At 45.9% G+C, this 23,769-nt stretch overlaps 1 protein-coding gene across 1 annotated transcript in view; it reads left to right on the top strand.

Moving 5' to 3' along the window:
• MRPS25 (mitochondrial ribosomal protein S25) overlaps positions 1–17,151 on the top strand; it is a 37,362-nt gene extending 20,211 nt beyond the window's left edge. The window contains exons 3-4 of the mRNA XM_078661703.1: positions 1,604–1,691; positions 16,738–17,151. Coding sequence (XP_078517829.1) covers positions 1,604–1,691; positions 16,738–16,930 — 281 coding nt within the window. The 3' untranslated portion in view covers positions 16,931–17,151. The remainder of the gene's footprint in view (positions 1–1,603; positions 1,692–16,737) is intronic.
• The last annotated feature ends 6,618 nt before the right edge of the window (positions 17,152–23,769 follow it).

Here is a 23,769-nt window from a genome sequence, read left to right as displayed (position 1 = left end):
ATTATGCAAACATAAAAACGCCCCAATGAAAATCATTAATCAATAGTTAAAGCCAAAAAATCCTTATTATAAATTTGGTGAATTCTAGTTCAATTTCTGTTGTTCGTGCAGTGCTTTGACCTTCCTAAAACTGTAACGCTCTATTTTTTTTAAACCTTAGTAAGAAAATACTGCTCCTTATCTATAAAATATTTCTTACAATTTTAGAGTGTCCACTGGAATTTGACCTAATTCTTTTAATCATCAATGTAAGAATTTTGCCCCCCTGCAAACAAAGGAGATTGAGGTCCCGCCTAACCAAGTGGTTACTGCTTCCCTGTATGTTCGTGCCTATAAATAATTATGTTAATAATGTTTTTCTTTCCTTAAAGAGCTTTGGGCATGCACAGAGAATATATTGTAGAGATGCTTGTTTGTAGTCACATAATCCACATTGTTGGTTTTGATCTTCCCAGGAAGGGATGAGTTCCTTTGTTCCCCACATACCAAAGTGCAGTTTCATAAATTGATGTTTTAAGGCTGTTGAAAAGTGAGCTGATAAATTCTCCCATGGCTTCATTGTGTCATATGACTTTATCACCGTCCAAGCATGATGTCTTTGTTTTAGAGAGTTCTCCCCTGTTGAATGCGAGAGAAATTTTGTTGTTTAGTTAATTGCTTCGTTAAAGGCCTTTTTCCCTGATGCAGGAGTTCCAGGTGTCATGCGCACAAAGTTCCTTTATAACCTGGGTTAGATAACAACCCCATTAACACTTGTAATACCCACCGATTGAGAACTTGTAAAGGTCTATATGCACAGCTGATGTGGCATTACAAGGAACTGTCATAAACCTAATCATTGCATTTTATCTTGCGCATTTTTCCTTTTCGACTGTAAAAGCCACAAAGGGTGAATGCCTAATAACATTCGCAACCTGTTATTGATGGTTCTGTTGCTCTTTTGGATTCAAAGCATTCCCAAGAAGTACATGCATTTTTGGCTAGGGACAAAGAGCTAATTCCAATGCATTTACTTTAGTGGGCCATCACAATACTTTCTTTCTGTGTTTCAAAAGGCACAGTTTTTCAGAAAAACACTTGCATCCCAGCTAAATGGTTAGACTATATCATCTTGTGCTTTTATTTGCTTCTCATATTGATGTTGGAAAAAGGAACTATTGGCATGACTGTTTTCAAGAGTATGTGAAACCAAAAAGGATGCTTTGTGGTTGTCTTGAAATAGTGAAGATGGCCACCCTCTCGTTTCAGTTTCCATTTCAATGCACATTTCCATACATTTGGGTGCTTCACATGTTAATGAATTGTATGTAGTTGTATTGACATTCTACAAATGTAATGCATCTTCAGACAGTTTTCTCAGCTCAGCTGTCATCATTACTAGGGTTTCAGAGCCATTTCTTAAAATGCTTGTTAATGATAGACAAAGTGACTTCCTTGCAGAAATTAAAGTGTTTTCATTGATCACTGAAGAAGTTTATTTTTAATGTAATAATCTAATAAAGCTTTATGCCCTTTTGAAAGTAAAGGTATAATGTATTTTCATTTCTTTTAAAACCTTCTGAAAACTATTTTTCATTAATTCAACTTGTTTTTGTTTTCTCAGATACAGGAGAGCAAGTATTGGTGGATGTGGATGAGAAAAACAACAAAGAGATTGTTGAACATGTGAAGAAGATTCTGGGGAAAAGCGAGTAAGGAAAAAAACAAAACGTTCTGATGTTCTCCAGTGTTACTAATATTTAAAAGCAATGTTAATGAACATTAACCCTTTAACTGCTGGAGCTTACCCCCCCCCCCCCCCCACTTAGGCCTTCATAACTTTTTGTCCACATAAGGTACCCACAACAAATTTGTTTTATTTTATAATAACCTGCTGGAGTTTCTAAAGGTACCCAGGGTTTGTAGATTCCCTTGGAGTGGACCCAGAAAATAGGCAAAATGTAATAACATTTTGAGGTTTTGTGGGGAAAAATGTGGAAAAGCGCTTTGCAAAAAAGTGTATTTTTTTCCCCTCAAAAATGGCTTCAACGAAAGGTTTGCTGTGCTAAAGTCATCATCTTCCTGGTTTTCAGACACACTGGGTAGGGATTGCTTGTGTCAGCCGTTGGCCGACACCTGCACCTAAAGGGTTCATGTGCAGCTATTACTGCTGTGCCCCTTCACGAACATTAGCGTGTATAAATTATAATAGATGGGAACATTACCCGTGTGTCTAAGTCAGGGTTGACCATACAGGTTTGCAAACATTGTAATATTAATGCGAATTATGTACAACTGAGGCATGCTTTCTCCCCACAGAGAACTTTCCCAGTACAGGCTTCTTCCTGCTCTTTCCTATGTTTGAGGTAGCCTGAAGACTTAATCATTTATGAATTGCTAAGATCTGATTATCAGATTCTAGTTGAATATTTAACTCTAGGCATCGTTGTACTAGTGATTTGTGAGTCTGTCGCAAGGAATGCATTAAAAAATATCAAGGATGGAGGGGAGCACCCTGCAAGCCAATGGGATCAAGAGACTGTGCTTGAGTTGCTGGGAGGGGAGGGGGAGGACAATGTGAAGTAGTGTGGCTCACTGGTTAGAGACGGCAGACCCGAGATCAGAGGACGGCCCGGGACCAGGGTTCGATTCCCGGCGCGGCAGGTTTCTGGAGCAGGGTCAGCGGACTCGATAATTCTCTCGCCTCGGTGCCCACTCTGATCAGCGTTCACACTCGGCAACTCTGGGCATTAGCTTGCCTCATCTTCACTAACGGCCCCACCAGACCGCCGGGGATGCCTGGTCTCACCCTGGAGATACCCATTAAGGGACCATCTCTCAGGGAAGCCAGGAAGGGTTTCGCAGCGGTCGAAGCGCCTTGGGACCCTACGGGTAAGTAGTGCGCTATATAAATGCCTATACATACATACATACATACAATGGTGGCTGGTTGGAAGTGCCCTTTAAACATTAAAATTACAGTGTATGTGCTCACACAACTAACTTTGATGATGCAGCATGCTGAAATCATCTCTGCCTCCAACAGCTGTTCATAAACAGAATGATTGATATTTTTCAAGCTGTTCACAATGACAAAAAGGAGATCAGTAGTGAACTCATATGCTCATTCATTCAGTACCATTTTGCAAACTTCAGAAAATATAAAAATTTCCAACCTCAGTATCCAAATGGAAACTGAGATAAGGAGTGTTAGGTGTGGTGGAAGACCATGCGTTAACAGCCCCATGTGTTTGAAGGCTAAGAGAACCGGGCTTCACCAATAGCACTACATAGTTTGCCTGGCTGTACAGCGTATACCAGCCCATACCAACCAAGCATTGACAAATCCAATAGATGTAGCTATTTAGAGAGTTTTGCTTTACTAATTACTTAGTAGAAGTAAGTGGGTGATTGAGAGACTGAGTCAATGATTGAAGTGCTTCTGTTAACGCTCCAGCATTAAGTTTTTGTGTACGGTTGGATGTACCATTGGTGCAGTGCTTTTTAAAATTGAGAAGCTGTCAAATAAATGCACATTCCTAGCTTAGAAACTTTATGGCTCAATATTTTTATGGAAAGACCTGCAATTTGCCAATAGTTATTGGCATGGGATGTGTGACTGGCACTGTGACGTGCGCCATCATGTGTCCCACATCCCGGAAATCCCAAGCTGGCAAGTGCCGGAAACAGGCATGGATTCTAAAAAAACAGCGTACAGTACTGCAGAGTAGCTAGGTTTGGCAGCAAAACAACCAGCCCCCCACCCGCACTAAAACTTCCAAGAACAGTATCTGACTACCATGGAAACTGTGTTTACTGTTGTAAGTGATGGAAAGATTGCCACATGGTGTAGTCACATAGCACACAGATGGGATCGTAAATGAGCATTCAACACCATGCATGCCCCTTCTTAGATGTTTGTCACTGAGATGCTCTCAGCCAGTAACTGGGACACAGATGGCCTCATTGCTCCAGACTTTGTTGGGGCACCTTGTTTGCATTTGGTTATTACATGCTCTGAGTTGAATAGTTGCGTCATTTCTGCAAATTAAGAGTTGCTGCTTGAAACGGTTAATATAGAGAACAAAATGCTAGTTTGACACATTACAACCTATAAAACTAAATAAATGTTTTTCTTGAAGGGGAACAATAGGGAGTAGCCTTTTTGATCTGCAAGCTTGGGACTTAGGCTCCCTCTAGAATCCTAGAGAGGACACCATCGTACAGGTGGCCCCTGCCACGTTCGGCTCTACCCAAAACCTGGGAACTAAAAACATTTTTCGAGGGAGCACTGGGCTTTGTCTAAAGCTGTGAAGGCATGTACAAACTTTGCAAGGTTCTTAACAAAGGCATCCCTGTAACTGTTTCCTTTTGCCTCAGTATCAGCCGCAGAAGAGGCCAATTCTACCAATTCAGGGTTGAGTCGCAAGAGCAACCAGCGCCTACGCGTGGTAAGCAGGGCACAGTTTGCTTTGCCCAACATGCAGATTGCTCTCTGGGCCCACTCTCAGAGAATTTCTTGGTTAATAACATTCCCAGTCCACTTGGCATCTTTTTTCAACTGCCTGATGTTGCTCACTGGGTCTGTGATATCCTAGAGTTTTCTTGGCTGGATCGCCAAGACCGATCAGTATCCCTCCTGATGCCCTTGATCAGTCTGCCCATAAATGTCACCATGGTGGTGCTGCTGCGACCTTCCTCTCAGTGGAGGGCTTAAGAAATTCCCCCCTACAGTTTATTGCGTACCACCTTGTCTAGGGGTGGCCTCAGTCTATGTTTGAGGTAGTACGCCACTTTGGAGGAAGGCTCCCACTCCAAGGATAGGGAGTGCCTGAAGATGTCAGGATGAAACCAGTCTGATGAAATCCCTGTAAAGGTAATAATAAGACTAGGTAGCACAATCCTGACTAACTACACCCCAGAGAATATAAGGGAGTTAATATTCCTGACTAGCTAGAGTGGTGACTCAAGTTGTGTGGCAGGACTAACTATCTGGGAAAAGATTTATGCTGCAGTACTTCTGACCGGGGAACTGCCGGATACTTGAAGAGCGCACTGGCTGATATCCAAAATGACTGATGCGACTCTTCTAGACCTAAATATTCGAACACGGAAAACAAATCCGTGAAGCGCTATGAATCCCGCCGTGCACCACTCCCTGGAGTCTCCCAGAGTGCATTGCTCTCAGCGCTGAGAGCGGATGGGGTGCACCGGGAATAAATTCCCTGAGTGCTCTACACCAATACGCAGTTCCGGGTGGTCACCAAGACCTGACTGACAAACTTGATAGGCTGACGTGCACACACTTACTCACTTCTTGCAAGTTCCGACACAGCACGCTAGCATGTATACAATAAACAATTGTCACATCCAACTAATACGGTCTGAAAAATAAATTGTTGATTGAAATGCTACGGAAAATCAAGAGCGTTTCCCCGAGGCTGCAGTGAGCAACAAAGAAAGAGGATAATAAAAGGAGAACATGCCTACTTATACAGTTATGGACATTGCTAATGGACGTAAAAGCCATGTGTTGCTACGACATATTTACATACTCCTGGGACTTTTTTAATTTTATTTTTTATTGGCTGCTTTGAAAGTTCAGTAAAGAAAGTAAAGTGTAATCAGAGCCTTTAGTCTTGACATAAAATTATACATAGCATGTTAAAGAAATTGTAATACTTAATATCCGCATGCAAGCCTGGTAAAATTTGTTTGTCAGATGTTTTCCAGTACTAGGAGGTGAAATTGTACTTGCGCCTCGTGTAAGGGTACTTATGGCCAGATGTATGATGTACAGCAAGGCAAATAAATAGGTCCTGTGGGTTTTGATGTGAGGCACAAGATGACACCCCCTGGTAAAGTTTGTTGTCCATCAAGGAGCTGTATTTTTCTTTGAGATGGCTGAAGTTGAACTGGCACAGAAACAGCATACTTCTGTCCTGTCTATGTCCTGCTTGGTGCTACCTTTCCCAAAGATGCAAGACTAATTTCCTGAGGAGGTGCTTCATATGATGGAGCAGAATCTGCGAAAGGCTTGTCTGCACACCCAGGAGCCATCAGCTGTAAGGAGCAAAGAGGTAGGAACTGAGTCACAGCACAACAAAAGGCTGTCTAGAATACTGCCCAGTAATGTAAAATCTGCATGCATGCCTGCACAGAAACTCCAAACCTTTAACGATCTTGACTTTAGTGTGTCGATGCCCCAAGGGTTCACAGGGGGAATACATTTCAAAACCAGTTTCTGACATTTCAAAATGTTTGGTGAACTACATACCAGAACACTTTGGTATCTCCCTAGATGAACTCACACTGGCCCAGAAGCTTTGCTGCTTTAAACATAAACAAGTAAATACTGTCACTCTTGGCTCTCCAGGCGCCCAATGGGTGTCCTGTGGGCTGCTCTACAAAGAGAAGAGAGGGCTGACTCATTACCCCATTGTTGTATGCTGATTCAAAAATGTGATTGACAATGTCACAAGTCAATGTCTGAAGGAGGCTGAAATAAACCTCAATACATATATATATGATATTTGTTGTAAAAAGAAACGGTCTTGGCTTAAGCCAGATCTAAAACTAACATGTTAACATCTTGATTCATAGCGCTCTAGGAAGGACTTGGTGCTCACAGCATATTACTGCAACTCTGCTCAATTCTGTTTTAATCGTCCCGTTTTTGCCTATTTTGTTTTGCTTCTTAGTTTACCTTTTTCCCCTGTTTTTACCTGAGGCCATCCGCAGACTTGCACGGCTGTTACGCTTACCCCCACTCTAATTGTGAGAACACCGCATTATCGCGGGTCCCTTGCCCACTGTCTCGTTTGTGGTGGCCATTTTGGGAGGGGGTACACTGCCGGCGGCGCGGTCAGCGCTCTAGTTTATTGACGCTGGGCGAGCATAAAGACAGGCTCTTCCCAGGTGAGCGCCCTTAACATCTTGATTCATAGCGTTCTAGGAAGGACTTGGTGCTCACAGCATATTACTGCAACTCTGCTCTGCTCAATTCTGTTTTAATCGTCCCGTTTTTGCCTATTTTGTTTTGCTTCTTAGTTTACCTTTTTCCCCTGTTTTTACCTGAGGCCATCCGCAGACTTGCACGGCTGTTACGCTTACCCCCACTCTAATTGTGAGAACACCGCGTTATCGCGGGTCCCTTGCCCACTGTCTCGTTTGTGGTGGCCATTTTGGGAGGGGGTACACTGCCGGCGGCGCGGTCAGCGCTCTAGTTTATTGACGCTGGGCAAACATAAAGCCAGCCATGCTGACGCGCAGCGTCATCACGCAGCGTCATCGCCGGAACGTCGCCGGAGTCTCGCCAGAGTTAAGCCCGTCTGGGCCCGTCCGGGCCCAGACGGGCATAGGGCGCATTACTCTGCCCAGCTCGACCGGACTTACGGATCCTACTCGCAGGTACTCCAGTAACACTTTACTTTCGCTACGCGTTCCTAGAGACCCTAGTTGCGGCTACCAATGGGCAGAAGGTGTCCCCTTTAAGAACTGCTCCTTATGTTGCTCCGGTAGTTCGTCAAAATATCACATTCAAATTTCTATGGCTCTGCTTAATTGCAGGTCATTGCCCTGTCACGCCACGGAAATTAATTCGTTGATTCTGGACCACAGCTTAGATGCCTTGCTTCTCACTGAAACTTGGCTGACCCCATGCTCAGGACCTGATATTGTCCAAGCCCTTCCTCCTGGATATCTTATGTTTCATTTAGATAGGCCGGTCGGGAGAGGGGGAGGAGTGGCCATTTTGTACAGAGATAAATTTACGTGTAAAGCCTTAGATAGCGGTATGGATAACTGTGAAGGCTGTCAATTCTCGCTACTTATCTCTCCTACCATTTCTATTGCGGGCCTTCTCGTCTATCGGCCTCCTGCAGCGATAGGGAATTTCACTGATTCTTTTCTTGAGTCGGTTATACAATTAGCCGCCGCGTCTTCCAACTTTATAGTCCTTGGGGACCTCAACCTGCATTTTGAAGATCCGAGCGATGCAGTGGCGAGAGACCTACGAGGCATGTTGGGAGCACATGACCTGCAGCTCATTAACATCGGAGCTACCCACAACAAGGGTCACCAGTTGGATGTGGCTTTCTCTAATTCAGAGAACCTACAGGCCCTGGCGCTTCCTTGGACAGACCATTGCCTAGTCCCCCTTAGGTGGCAGTTGGAGAAGGGGAGAGATCCTGTACCCAGACGGTATACAGTTGAGCGGCTATGGTCTAGGCTGCCAGTGGACAGCTGGGCGGTTGAGTTGGCGAGAACCTGTCCTCCTCCTGTCTGACCCAATTACAGCTGACCAGCACGTGGAAAATTGGCTGACTAGTTCCCTTGATCTAATAATACCGAAAAAGAAAAGGCCTACCAGGGAAAGAAGAACTGGTTCCGCTCCCTGGTACACTCCTGAACTTAGGTGTCTGAGAACAATCTGTAAAAGATTGGAACGGGCATGGAGGAGAGAGTGGAATGAAGAGAGCCGGCAAGATTATAAGGTAGCCATGAGGAAATACAAAGTTGCTTTGAAGGACGCGAAAATTAGCTACTTCAGTGACAGGATTGATAGGGCGAGTAACTCCTCAGGGGAATCCTTTAAAATCTTTAAGGATCTTCTGAAGGCTCCGGTCCCTCCAGTCGTGCATGGTAACCCTCCGGAAAAATGTGAGGAGCTGGCAGACTTCTTCCACTCTAAAATAGTGAAGATCTTGTCCTCTTTGCCGGTGACGTCACAGATCTTGGAGGTGGGTTTTGGCCCAGTAACATGCCCCTTTGAGCTGTCCTCCTTTGGCCCTTTTACAGAGGAAGAGGTTGTAAAAGTCCTGAAAGTAATGAAGAGTGGGTCGCCTAGTGACCCGGTGCCTATGAAATGGCTTAAACAAGTGGCCAACATTCTTTCCACCCCGCTTACGGACCTTATCAATCTTTCCCTCTCTCAGGGTACGGTGCCCCAGAGTTGGAAAAAAGCAGTTGTTAAAGCACTGCTGAAAAAACCGGGCTTGGACCCTTCCAATTTGACCAATTTTAGGCCCATTTCACTTTTGCCCGGGTTTTCTAAAATTGCGGAAAAATTGGTTAATCGCCAGCTCTCACACCATCTTGAATTCCATTGTTTGTTGGGAGACTACCAGACTGGCTTTCGCCCTGGTCAGGGGACGGACACGGCCTTATTGGCAGTGGTGGAGGGAAGCAAGGAGCATTCTTGATTCAGGGGGGTCAGTGGCAGTGATCCTCCTGGACTTGAGTGCTGCCTTCGACACCGTTAGTCATCAGGTGCTCCTCCAACGTCTGTCAGAGGTGGGCATTACGGGAATGGCCCTGAAGTGGCTTGAGTCCTTCCTCTCAGACCGTTTTTATCAAGTCTGGGAAGGGGCAGAGCAGTCTACCTCGTTCCCTCTTCAATGTGGAGTCCCCCAGGGCTCATCTTTGAGCCCTACTTTATTTAATGTTTATATGACTCCACTTGAAAGAGTGGTCTCCCCTTCAGGTGTGAAGATCAGCAGCTATGCTGATGATACTCAGCTGGTAGTAGGTCTGACCCAGCTGGCGGAACGACCTGAGGTTCTCCACGACTGTCTTGCCAATGTACATCGGTGGATGTCCCACTCTGCTTTGAAGCTCAATGGAGAAAAAACTGAGCTGATGTTGCTTGGTAAATCCAGGCCTTCACTCATAGCTAGTTGTTGGCCCCGGTCCTTGGGCGTTCCACCATCTCCTAAGAAGGAGATCAAGAGCTTAGGAGTATGGTTGGAAGAAGATCTGTCCTTCAGGACACACGCCAGGAAGACAGCGGGGATTTGTTTTGGCCTGCTGCGGTCAGCTCGCAAGGTGTTACCGTTGCTCCCTGATTCATCAAGGAAACTTCTGATCCGTGGTCTTGTTTTGTCTAGACTCGATTATGGGAACGCGTTGTTCCTCGGTGCCCCGGAGTCGACTTTTAAGACCCTCCAACAAGTTCAGAATGCAGCCGCTAGACTGCTGATGATGGTCCCTAGGAGACAATCAGCTGCTCCGGCCCTGAAAACTCTTCACTGGCTCCCTGTTAAGGAGCGGGTGAAATTCAAATCCTTATGCACTGCACACAAAATCCTGCATGGGAGGGGCCCCTCCATTTTGATTAATATGGCACGTCCATATAAGTCCACACGGGCTCTTCGCTCTGACCAAAAACACCTGCTTCAGTCAGCCAGAGTTAAAAGAGCTCGTTCGGGTGGCCGGCGTTTCTCGGTGCAAGTAGCGGCACTGTGGAACTCCCTGCCCCTTAAGAGAGGTCTTAAAACCTGGTCGTTCACCCAGTAAACCTCTCAGCAGTCCCTTTTTATCTGTCTATTTTGTATTCTCTTCTTTTACCGTGTTGTGTTATTGTGAAGTAGTTCTCCTTACCTAAAGCGCCGGGACACTCTTTTTGAGTAACCGTTGCGCTATACAAAAGAATAAATAACATAACATACGCTCAGAGCCTAACATCTTGCACTTTAGGAAACTCCTTAAGACCCATCTGTTTCCGGTGTAATGGCTGAGTTTGAGTCTTTTTTTTTTTTCCTTCGCTGTGTCCTGCGCCAGGATGCCCCTGGGTAACTGAGCGCGTTATAAATTTCACAATAATAATAATAATAATAATAATATGTTACAAAAACAATTCCATTAAAAACAGCAGTTAAACAGCTGGAAACCACTGAAATCACCCAATTATGGTCTGTTGTGCAACCCTAATTCCCCTTGATATATTGTTCATTACATCACACATCCCAGAAGGCATATATCACTTTACATCATTGAAACTGGATACGTTAGCTCATTTTACGAATGTGTATCAGCCGTGCACATGCACTCTTGAGGTTGAGCCTACTAGATGGCACATGTGCTGCCTCTTCATTCATATTGTGGTTTACCAAGAGGATAGAGGGGTTTGGAGCCCACCCATTGCTTACCATTCCTGTCACTCTCATTTACCTGCTTCTTATTCGTGTCTGTCTGTAAATCTGTTTGTCCTCATCATGGAGCATTGCCTCTTTACCATCTCTTTGGCTACCATCTTTGCTTCCGCTGCTTGCATTTCAAGCACTTTTTGTTTTGTTAGTCACTCCAGCGCTTGCTTTAAAACAAAAAAATTGACAAATCCAACAGGTCATAGATGCTAATCTTATTGGCTTCGAAGACAAAAGGTCATTCTCATGGGGCTGTGGGGGTTTGTGAATGCAGTACCATGCTGTAAGCAAAGCCCTTTGCCTCGGGCCTGCTGAGGAAGCCAAATGTCCTGCTAAGCAGACTTCTTACAAAAAGCCTTGCCCATAGTATATGGGCTCTAGGCCTGTCAGAAACCCAAAAACTGTATAAGTCGGGGATTTTCAAAGTCAGTGTCACTGGAAGGTGAGAGGACAGGAAAGAGACAAACTGCTACCTGAGCGTCTCCCAGCACTCGCACCATATCAGGACAAGTTTCTGTTGAACAGTCTATCTTATCTCGATTGCAAACCCACAACTGAAGACATCTTAATTGTTTGCTTGTCTTTTCATTCTTACGACTGCACTACATCCTCAGCAGGCGACTCAGCGAGTAGCGTAAGTGTAACATGATGGGGCAAAGAGTACATGTGTTTGCTGTATATTCTCCAAAAGCATGCACCCTTCCTGCAGCTTTTCTTGCCAGCACTCTCAGCAGCTGCACAAACCTATATCTGTGAGTGTTTGTTTTCTCTGGAGTGCTTCAGCTGGGTGCCTCTTGTCTGGCTAACTGTACCACCGTATGTTTTACAGCTTTGATTCAAATGTTTACCACCCCATTAGAATCCCAAACACAAGCCCTCTCTCGACATGAAGACCCCCATTAGTTACAGGGACACAGCGTAGCATAATGGACCTTGATTTAAGGTGAATTGAGCAATCATGCCAAATTGTACAAACACCTACACCAGGTACACGCTGGAAAACACATTCTTTGTTTTCTGGCCTTCGCAGATTGAAACTCTGTCTTTATACAAATATCTACGTGGCATTTTCAAGGGTTGGTGATTCTACAAGTCCACCTTGAGGCCTTACAACAAGGATTTACGCTTCTGCACCGCTTCAGAGAATAATCATTTGTGTGGAGGTAGTCTAGGATCATTATAAACACGTTTGTGCTCAAACACCTCATTTTCATTGGGCGATAAGTGAATCACGCGATTGGTGTTTTCTATAAGGAGCCCCCAGTAAATAGCCATGTCAGCCCTACTGTGAACAATCATTGGCAAAGTGGATCGGTTTGCCCACTGCGAAATCTATTGGTTTTGTCAATGTTTTGTTTAGACATATTACACAGCAGCCTGACCTGCTGTACAACAACATGGCGTAACGTTTTTTTTTTTTAAAAGCGCTATGACCTGGTCAATGCTGGCCCCATCATGGCGCTTTTTTAAAAACTTTAAACCACGTTGTACTGCACCTAGTGCAACTGTGCAACATGTCTTAAAAAACATTGATAAAACCAATCAATTTTCAGAGGCAAAAACTATTGGTTTTGCCAATGCTTGTTCTTTCCTTTCAGCCATGATACACAGCAGCCGTGCTGCTGTACAACTTGACTAAATCAAATTGATAGAGCCTGTAGCTCTCACTTATGCAAGACCTATTGACTTTTGCCAATGCTTGTTCAATTTGCTAATGTTGGAAGTTAGATTATTATTGAGGTCGACAAAGGTCCACCTCAAAGGATAAGGCCACCACGTGCTTGATGTCACACAAACTAAATATTATAAACCTGTTCTCAATCCCTGATAATGTGAAAGTCACTCAATTAAAATTGCACTACCAATTTTAAAAGTAAAGAGAATAATCTTATGAGTAAAATAAGACCAAAGCGACACAAATCCAGTAAGGGATCCAGAGGTATACATTTTTTAAGATTTAGGTGAAGGCAGTGCCACTGATAGTCCATGGAAGTGGAAGACTGAGATCTAGCTGCGATTTGAGGCAGACTGCAATGAAGCCCCGCTCAGATACACAAAGTGGATTGGTACAGGTTAGGTCTGGGTGGAATAATTGGACGAGATGGGGCATTTGTGTGCTAAGAAATTGCACTAAACTCAAAATTACCCTTCTTGCACATTCTCACGGAATTCTCAGGTAATTCCGCATGATTACGCTACACTGAATTATGCAAGTTACGCCCACCCCTAGTACAGGTAAAAGCCTGGACATCAAAGATTGGAAAAAGTTTCAAATTCCTAATCCAAAAAGGGACTTATTTTGAAGTAAAAGTTGTCTCCCAGCAGGACAAACTATAGATGCCGCTTTGGAACTGCTGGTCGGACACATGCAGCAGGTTGGTCAGACTAAAGCTCTGTTTGCCTGAAAGAATCCCAAACCAGAAAAGAACTTTGTCGGTTTTTCAGCGATTCTGGAGCCTTTCACGGGAGACAAATCGGAAATTCCGTCCCGTGAAACTGCCACTCGGATACTTTTTGTGGTAGGTCCCATTGCCTCTGGAGCAAAGTTTTAAAAATGTTTCAAAACTTTTTTTCTGGTCCCCAAGCAACTAAAGAAGTGCACTTCTAAGTCCCCATGGCCTTATGGTAGGTCCTGGAGACTCTCTGGGTGAAAGGCTGAGGCTAACAGCAAAGTCCAGTCCCAGGTCCTGTTGCCACGAGCGGCTGGGAATTTCAGGGAAAAAGGCTTCTTGCAGCTTTTTGTGTCCCTGTAGGATTTCAGCCGACAGACTCTTCTTTAATCCGTCAACGCTACTCTCAGGTCATAAACAGCAAGTCAAGTCCTTTTTTTGTTCTTCCTGCTGTCCAGAAAGAGTTCTGATGAAGGCTGGGTGAGGGTCCAGTTAAGTAGACTCCTGGCACTCCCTAACCAATTGGATGGATGTCCACTGGGGCCACCCTGCACAGCTTTTCCGCAGTTCCCGTTTGCCCTACCGCAAACAATTCCACAGTGCCTCTCATCTTCTCTTTGATAGAGAAACTCTTCTTCCTTGTGCAGACCCTACGTGCGCACCCAAAGGTGTGACCAGGGCAATAAGCAGTCACCTCCTCTGTGGTTACTCAAAACCAGTTCTGGGTGTGGCTCTCCTCCAACTGGGTTTGATGCAACCCTGATGAGAGGGACAAGAGTTTTCCAAGTGTCACCTAACATTTGCTTGTGACCGGGCGAGGTCTTTGAAGTTAATTGGGTTCCTGAGCCCACCCCAGCTGGCCTTTCTGCCAGGGAAAGAAAACACCTTCCCACTCCCATGTGGTTGTCTATGCTCTGCGAGCTGTTTTCACACCTGGTTCCGGCCAAGGACAGGCTGGAGTCTCTGGAGATCTTATGCAAATTACTCTCCAGCAGCTTCAGGCATGGTAAAGGTAACTTCCTGAAAGTTAAAATTCCCATATATGTAATAAAAAAATCCAACGTTACCATTTTATTAGCTATAAAATTAATCTTTGAATGGAGTCTGCAGCTGGTACAGGTCGAAAGTTCTTCAATAAATTGTATAATCTATACTTTGACTTTTCCTTACGTGTCGGCTACAGCTTGACATTGTAGTTTAGGCTTAGTTAAAAGGGCCACATGCCATTTCTTATGTCGCACATGTCCCACTCTTAAATATTATGTTCCCTAGCTTGTGGTCCGCAAGGAACGCGTAGGGGTGACTAATTTATTATTTGATATCTGGTTTCCCTACCTGTCAACTAGGTGTGTTTAACAGACATGTGCAGCATGGTTCAAACTGCTCCTGTCAGGCTAGGTAAGGTAGGCCTGAAACTGTAGAAAATGGCACAATATTTGCCACAGTCGTCGGTGGCATGTAACTTTCCATGCCATGGCTGCACTTCTGTACCATGCACTATGGCCTTGTAGGGAAGTTAAATGTGCCAATCGGGTTTTAAGCCGAAATCTACATATTTAGCGGTCAGAGCTCATACACTGGGGGATCACCCAAAAAAGGGATCACTTTGCAACAGCTAAAATCTAGCACAGTTTATCTCATCTGCTAATAGTTGTATGTATATGTAAATGTATATATTTATAGCCATTGGACTTTGAAGGGGTGAATGTCCAATTCTGCATATCAGATACATATTGGCTCTTAGAGGCTGGAGTATATAACCCCCCAGCTTGGAAATGGATAGTATAATAAATGGATATTTCGTACACCTGTTTTTATTTATGCACTTCATTACTATTAAGGGGTAAAAAATCCTAAATTTGGTACACCAGGGAGTAGAGCAGGCCATTTTGAAAGTAATCTGTGTGTCATCCAACTAGATTCAGTTCATTGTAGTAATTGGAATATTTGCATCGTAATGTGCCATTTTATTTGAAGGAACAGCTTCTTTCTTTGTGCTACTGATTGAACTGTATCCTTGACCAGCTGCAAGAAGATACATTGATTAAGATGTGAGGATTTTGCATATGAGCTCCGTTAATAAATAAAAGGTACACGACGAGCGCTGCTCAATGCTGTGTCAGAGGGGGAAGTGGTCTGCCTTGTTTGCAAGCCCCAAAAAAATTCAGCATATGGGCACTGTTAATAAATATAGGCGAACGGCGAGAGCTGCTACAGGACAGCTGAGCGCCAGCACTGCTAGAGGACAGCTAAAAAAAGATATAGTGCTTACAAATGGTAAAATAACATGCAGCATAAGAGCCCATGTAACGGGGCCCGTCCATATGGGAGCTTACAAAATTTCAAAAGGAGGGACTAATAAGCTATTTCACCAATGAAAAGCGCAAGGACAGTAACAGGAGCGTACAGAAAAATGGGTGGGGCTTCAAGCCCATATCCTGAACACAACATGTCTCGAAGAGACCGCACAAGCGCTACCTAGGCGAGACCTAAAAACGAACTCGGTCTTCCAGCTCTCACGATGCTGTGCGCTTTGCTTTCCACTAACCTAACCTAATATTTGTAAAGCGCAAACCAATCATCCATAAGGGTCTCAAGGCACTGGGGGCCATCGGGGAGATTAAGCGAGCTGTTGCCCAGAGTCACATGCTGCTCGACTGAGCAGCTGCCGGGGATCGAACCGTGAGCCCCATGCTCTGGAGTCAGCCGCCCTGTCCACGGCGGCACACCTCTCCCACACTAGAGAGAACCAGAGCCCTACTGATAGACTCTTGAAGAGACCTGTTAGAGAAGACTGGAATTCCTTTCTGATGAAGCAACAGTGAGAAATAATGCTCGTTTTCCCATTGGTGCTATTTCATAGCAGTGAATAACCAGATTTATTATCTGGTATCTGTGATAGCGGTGCTCAAAATGAGCCAGCTGGAACTATGCCCTATAACGTGTTGAATATCTGAGCCTATATTACATTTTTATGCTGGTAGCTCTGTAGATTAATGTGCAGATGTGTGTAGCCTGCTTCTCACATGGCTGAATCTTCTCATGGCTGACCCAACTTTTCATCCTTTTGCGACTGATAACAGGAGTAATACATGGTTGGTGATAGAAGCTCTGTTACAAACTATATAAAGGACTGAGATGGTGGGAAAGAGAGGATGGTATGCGTAAAACCTGCTGGTATAATCTACTGGCTGGCTTTGTATAGTCCTTGATTAAGGCAGTATAGATGAACGGATTAAACTGCTGACGCGCTCCCTTTATTGCGATTGACCCAGTAAGCTGATCTACATCATAGAAGCTGAAAACGGGTATCTTGAAGATTTCTTAAAGAACCTGACCTTAATTGGGAGACAGTCTTATTAACAGAAAAAGCCATTATTCTTCAGGATGCTTCTTTAATATATGGAATACAATTTACTAATTATGTATTTTTATTTTGCTAGGGAAACGCTGAAAAGTGAAGAAGCAAAAATGGTGAAATCAAACCACCCAGGAAACTTTGGCCCCCGTAAATACTGCCTACGCGAGTGTATGTGTGAAGTGGAGGGGCAGGTGCCCTGCCCCAGTATTGTGCCTCTACCGAAGGAGATGACTGGGAAGTACAAAGCCGCCCAGAGGGAGAGCTCTGCTGTCTGAGCCCAGGTTTTGGAGGACAATCCAACATGGGCAAGAGTCTGTCTGCAAGACAGAGCATGGGATGGCCCAGTTTGTGCCACAGGGAAAGTCATGAAAGGAAACCACTTGTTCTGGTCTGTCAGTCAGTACCGCTAAAGGAAAAGTTAAGATTTCTGAATACCTGTATGTGAGGTGTTTGGGGAAAGTGCACATTTATTGTGAAATTAAACGATCTTCAAGAGTCATTTGATTAATTTGCAATTTGTTTTGCTTAGCTCTGCGCGTTCCTGCGGTAGCGGCACAAAGGTTAATTATGTATGATTTTAGATAACCAATGTCTTTTTTTTTATACTCATACATTTGACCACAGTTTTACAAAAGCTTTGAATCGAGTTTGCACTACTTTTCTATAACAAATTTGCGCAATGTGTTGCCTTGCGTTAAGGCTTCATTTCATGGGTGGTGCATGGGCGTTCCCATACGACTACCCATGGGTTTTGATGCAAATCTCCCATCTACAAAGAACTGTAGACCAAGATTTGTGGCAAAATCCTGTGCCTAAGCCAGGCGTAAGGAAGATCATTTGTAATTTCTTCCCGTTTTTCCCACTTTGCCTGTGTGATGCATTGTAAAGTGCATATACCAAGTAGAAAAAGCCTTAAAGCATAGTTTTAGGTCTCGCCTGTCGATGCGCATGCGCATCGAGCAAGGCGAGAGTATTGCGACTTATCTACTCTTTATCCACACTGCAAGGAATCGTGGCGATTCCTTGCAGTGCCCGTGACTTTTAAGCTCAATGCGCATGCGCATTGAGCTTAAAAGCGCGTGCACGTCCGTCTTTGTTTACCCGCTCCGCCCCCTCCCCTTCCCGCCGTGTCGCATTTCTCCTCCCCCCTCCCCTCTCTTCCCTCCGTTTTGTTAAAGTCCGTCGCTATGCTACTTGCCCTATCCAAATGGCTCTGAAGTGCCAGACAGCGGAACAACTTGAATTAGTCACTGACAAAGTCGCGCACCACTCGTGGGACTCTGGTCTTCAGAAGGCACAACATTAACTTGCTTTCTGACTACCGGATTCCCGTTTTTCTTCCCCGTAATCTCTCCTTGCTGGAAGTGGGGATTTAATGCAGTTGACTTCAAGAACCCACCCCTTCCCCCCCCCCCCCCCCCCCCCCACACACACACACACACACACACACCATACACACACACACTCACGTGTGCTACAGGGACTCTGTAAGTACTGAAACATGTTGGGTGGGTACAAAAGGCATTTAACTGCTGCTTACGATTCTGTGGGATATTTTGTTTACAACTGCATTTAAACAACGCAAATGTTGCGTAAATCTACCTACTTTGTGTACTTTCTATGTGCAAGCAACATTAACAAAGGCTCTGGACTGTACCCGATGATCGCGACCCATGGCAAGCCTCTCTGGAGGCGGAGATTTAATTCAATTGACTGCATGTTTAGGATTCCCTCTCCCATCGCACTAACCCGCTTTAAATTTCAAGGACTTAATCGGAAAGAGGTGTACAACTGCTGTTTGTCCTCTATTAGCTAGGACGAGCGAGGTAATGCTGTTCTTTTCATGTTAACATTTTAAACCAGCATTTTCCAAAACAGCTGTGATCTTACAGTAAATGCTGACGTGCTTTCCCAACTTTTACGATACCGCCCTGCTTTGTGTAACTTTTTATATTTTTATCACTGTGTACATGCTTGCAAATCTGGGACACAAACAATACACATGTCGCAATGCTAACACTGTAACCAAAAGGAACATTTCTATTTACCTAATTAGGATGTTTTTTTAATATTAAATATCGATAACAGTAATCAAATAAACACGACGTAAAGTCCAAACAGGCTGCTCCTATTCTCTCCGCCCTCCCTCTTCTGAAGCAGTGGACTTGTTTTATTGTAGCTGTTTTGCACCCCTCCCCCGCACTTAGGCTTCGGCTGCCAAACTCTAAAAAAACAGCCCCCCTCGGCCTGTAAGTGTTAGGCGGTGGAAAAACAAATTTAACCCAGTCTTGTAGCTTCGGCTGTATAAACTTGCAAACGGGCACGTGTAGGGAAATTACTTCACGGTAGATAATGGTTACAATATTTAACTTAGTGATTGTTAACTATGTTTCTCTACGAAATATTATACTGCACATGTACTCATTTTAGTGTAGGCAAGCTAGCAATAGTCCTATGCAAATATTAACACAGCTGCAGACAAGGTACTTATATTATTGCTTTATAAAAGGTTGTTTAAAGTTTCATTTTGTAAATTGTTACATGATCTGACTAGTCTCAGAGGGCGAAGTAAACATAAGTTACAACACTGTCAGTGTTGTGAAAGTCAGAAGCATGCACTGCCCACTTTCGATTGGCAGTTGGTCCAGGGGTAATTCCATGTCTGCAGCATAAGCAATTTGTGTGTAAAACATGAGTGTGCTCCGCCCCCTCCCCTTCCCGCCGTGTCGCATTTCTCCTCCCCCCTCCCCTCTCTTCCCTCCGTTTTGTTAAAGTCCGTCGCTATGCTACTTGCCCTATCCAAATGGCTCTGAAGTGCCAGACAGCGGAACAACTTGAATTAGTCACTGACAAAGTCGATAGGTCGCTACCATGTTCCTTCAAAGAAGTTTTTGCGTGCTTTGCATGTACGTGTGATTCACAAGAGTCGCCGAAACAAAGCGGCCAGCTCTTCTTCCCTGAAGCGAATCCTTCTGGCGCTCAACACTGCCGCTGACGTGCTTTCAAAGGGGCGTTTAAGAATGACCCGACAGGGAGCTTGCTCGGATCGTTCCTTTGTTCCCCAATACTGAAGATGGGATGCAGCGACCCTCAACCCCTCACTCACCCTCAACCCCTCACCCTCACTCACCCTCACTCACCCTCACCCACCCTCACTCACCCTCAACCCCTCACCCTCACTCACCCTCACCCTCACTCACCCTCAACACCTCACCCTCACTCACCCTCAACCCCTCACCCTCAACCCCTCACTCACCCTCAGCCCCTCACCCTCACTCACCCTCAACCCCTCACCCTCACTCACCCTCAACCCCTCACCCTCACTCACCCTCAACCCCTCACCCTCAACCCCTCACCCTCACTCACCCTCGACCCCTCACCCTCGACCCCTCCCCCTCAACCTCCCTCACTCACCCTCACCCCCTCACCCTCACTCACCCTCACCCACCCTCAACCCCTCACCCTCACTCACCCTCACCCACCCTCAACCCCTCACCCTCACTCACCCTCACCCACCCTCAACCCCTCACCCTCACTCACCCTCAACCCCTCACCCACCCTCACCCTCACTCACCCTCACTCACCCTCAACCCCTCACCCACCCTCACTCACCCTCAACCCCTCACCCTCACTCACCCTCACTCACCCTCACCCACCCTCACTCACCCTCACTCACCCTCACTCACCCTCACCCCCTCACCCTCACTCACCCTCAACCCCTCACCCTCACTCACCCTCAACCCCTCCCCCTCGACCCCTCCCCCTCAACCCCTCACCCTCCCTCACTCACCCTCACTCACCCTCACCCCCTCACCCTCACTCACCCTCACTCACCCTCACCCTCACTCACCCTCACTCACCCTCACCCTCACTCACCCTCAACCCCTCACCCTCACTCACCCTCAACCCCTCACCCTCACTCACCCTCACCCACCCTCAACCCCTCACCCTCACTCACCCTCAACCCCTCACCCTCACTCACCCTCACCCACCCTCACCCTCACTCACCCTCAACCCCTCACCCTCACTAACACTGAAACCCTCAATCACCCTCACTCTTACTCTCACTCACACTCTACACCTCAGCCTCACCCTCACTCACTCACCCTCAACACCTCACCCTCACCCCCTCAACCCCTCACCCTCACTCGCCCTCACCCTCAACCCCTCACCCTCAACCCCTCACCCCCTCACCCTCAACTCCTCACCCTCACTCACTCTCAACCCCTCAACCTCACTCACTCACCCTCAACACCTCACCCTCACTCACTCACACTCACTCACCCTCAACCCCTCACCCTCAACCCCTCACCCTCAACACCTCACCCTCAACACCTCACCCTCAACACCTCACCCTCAACACCTCACCCTCAACACCTCACCCTCAACACCTCACCCTCAACCCCTCACCCTCAACCCCTCACCCTCAACCCCTCACCCTCAACACCTCACCCTCAACACCTCACCCTCAACACCTCACCCTCACTCACTCTCACTCACCCTCACTCACCCTCACTCACCCTCACTCACCCTCAACCCCTCACTCACCCTCACTCATCATCACTCACCCTCAACCCCTCACCCTCACCCACCCTCAACACCTCACCCTAACTCACAATCACCCTCAACACCTCACGCTCAACACCTCACCCTCAACCCCTCACCCTCAACACCTCACCCTCACTCACTCTCACTCACCCTCACTCACCCTCACTCACCCTCAACCCCTCACTCACCCTCACTCATCATCACTCACCCTCAACCCCTCACCCTCACCCACCCTCAACACCTCACCCTAACTCACAATCACCCTCAACACCTCACGCTCAACACCTCACCCTCAACCCCTCACCCTCAACACCTCACCCTCAACACCTCACCCTCACTCACTCTCACTCACCCTCACTCACCCTCACTCACCCTCACTCACCCTCAACCCCTCACTCACCCTCACTCATCATCACTCACCCTCAACCCCTCACCCTCACCCTCACCCACCCTCAACACCTCACCCTAACTCACAATCACCCTCACTCACCCTCACCCTCACTCACTCTCACTCTCACTCACCCTCAACCCCTCACTCACTCTCACTCTCACTCACCCTCAACACCTCACCCTCACACAGTGCAATAGGTCTCAGAGGATTTTTAGTTAAAGCTTTTACAATTGTTTATGGCTTTTTTGATTTGTAATTCTTTAGCATTGGCTACAAGAAATAAAAATGCTAAAGATTTACAACAAAAAACCCATAAACAATTCTAAAAGCACTAACTCTAATGCTGCGAGACCTATTGCATTTCCAATGCTTGTGATAATAGGGGACCAATTAGCGCTAACAGCTTATCTTCAACCCTTTTGAGAAAATCTTCCTGATCCTGCAATGAATAGGACTGTTGATTCTCTATAAATATAATCTGTGTTTCCAGCACCCACGTTTTTATTTAAGGGCATAGAAGATTAATCTGAACCCCCACCCCCACCCCCCCCGCCCCCCTTTACAGCGGGCTTGTGTTTCGCCTGTTTTGATACCTGTTGGCTACATTTGGGTGCGCCACGTGCTTTCCTCTTTTTTTTTTTTTTGCGGGGGATCGCCACCTAGTGCCAGGGTTGACTTTTGCCGCCTAGTAGGCACGTTAGCAGAAGTAGAAGGCGGAGAGGATGAAATACTATCCACACTTCGTGCAGTAGAAAACCCTAGCTGTGGACTTAATATAGGTGCTAGATTTGTTTGGGAGCTCGAATTAGAAGTAGCATTAGACTCTAATACAGAAGTTGAACTTATAGGGGGACGTATTGGATCTAGGGAGAGTCGGCGTTCGGTCAGCTGAATCTCGAGCATTAGCACGGATTCTGCCCGAGAAAGGAACGCATCCAAGGTACCCACCACTCCCGACCCCGCCGCCCCTTTTCGCTTGTTCTTACTCATTGCCCTAGCTTCAGTGGGGATTTACTCTAGAAGCAACAATAGAGAAAAATATAATAAAATGAGGAAAACCAGCACGCTGGTACTATATTACACTACTAACTAAACCCAATACTACAAACCTACATGAAGCAAACAATAACAGGAGGGTGTGCCAGCCCAGCCTCTTCCGGCCCCTGACGGGCACAGACTGGCCCGCCCTTGGTCCGGGCTCTGTCCCTCGCGCGTCCGGGGCCGTGGGTGGAGAGTCAGCGCTTCAAGCCCGATGGACCACGCCTCCCACCTCACTCGCAGCAGCTGGGGATAGCCTGGTGCACCCTGGGGACTGAAGTCCTCGTCCCGGGTGATGCGCTGGGCAGTGGTGAAAAAACGGCAAGGTGTCCCGGTTGTTCTGTGCAGCAGAGCGTCCTCCATGCCCCGGTCCTTTATCCTGATACGCTGGACACAAAAACAGCAAAGGAATAAATCACGTTTGTGAACCCTGGTGGCAAAACAGGGCAAGGTCACAATCCCTGTGCCATTGCTGCCTTCACCTAAGCACCTGCTGTAGTGTAGTTCCTATATTCCCAATAGGCTCTGCGCATTGGAATAACATAAACAGCAGTTTAGACGTAGGGCTGAGGTCATCTAGGTCTCTACTGACTATGTTAGACTTAATTAGGTTTGCCAGCTAGCTCAGAGGTCACTAGAAACTTTCTCGAATGAACAGGAAGGAGTTAACTTTCCTGATTAGACAAGAAGGGATTAGTTTCTGACATCCGCATAAACATGACAACTTTGCTCCCTCAGAATGAGAGTGTATCTCTAGAGTCGTGTGAAAACAATAGACAGCTATTTCACTCAGTCTATCGTGCATGCTTAATTTCACCAGAGTGCAGAGAAATAGAGAGACGGGCGTTTTCAATAAAAGTTGTTATTTATTGAGCAGTCTTCTTTCTCATGCAAGAGAAATGAGTTGCCACAATTGCATTACTTATCATGAAGTAAAGTGTGTACAGTAAAAGGAGTATTATGAAATAATACTGTAAAAGCATTGATATGGTTTCTTAGCCATATGATACTTTAAAACGGATAAAATATATACATACATAAAAACATTGACTAACGTACTCAACTGGTGCTTCTAAGATACGCCTACCCCGGTGTACCTGACCTAAGCCTAATACGTGGGAAGGAGTAAGTAAGTTG

This window comes from Lissotriton helveticus, chromosome 9, assembly GCF_964261635.1.
Source record: "Lissotriton helveticus chromosome 9, aLisHel1.1, whole genome shotgun sequence".
In the NCBI taxonomy this organism is placed as follows: Eukaryota; Metazoa; Chordata; class Amphibia; order Caudata; family Salamandridae; genus Lissotriton; species Lissotriton helveticus.
This window is presented reverse-complemented; position numbering and strand designations above follow the sequence as displayed.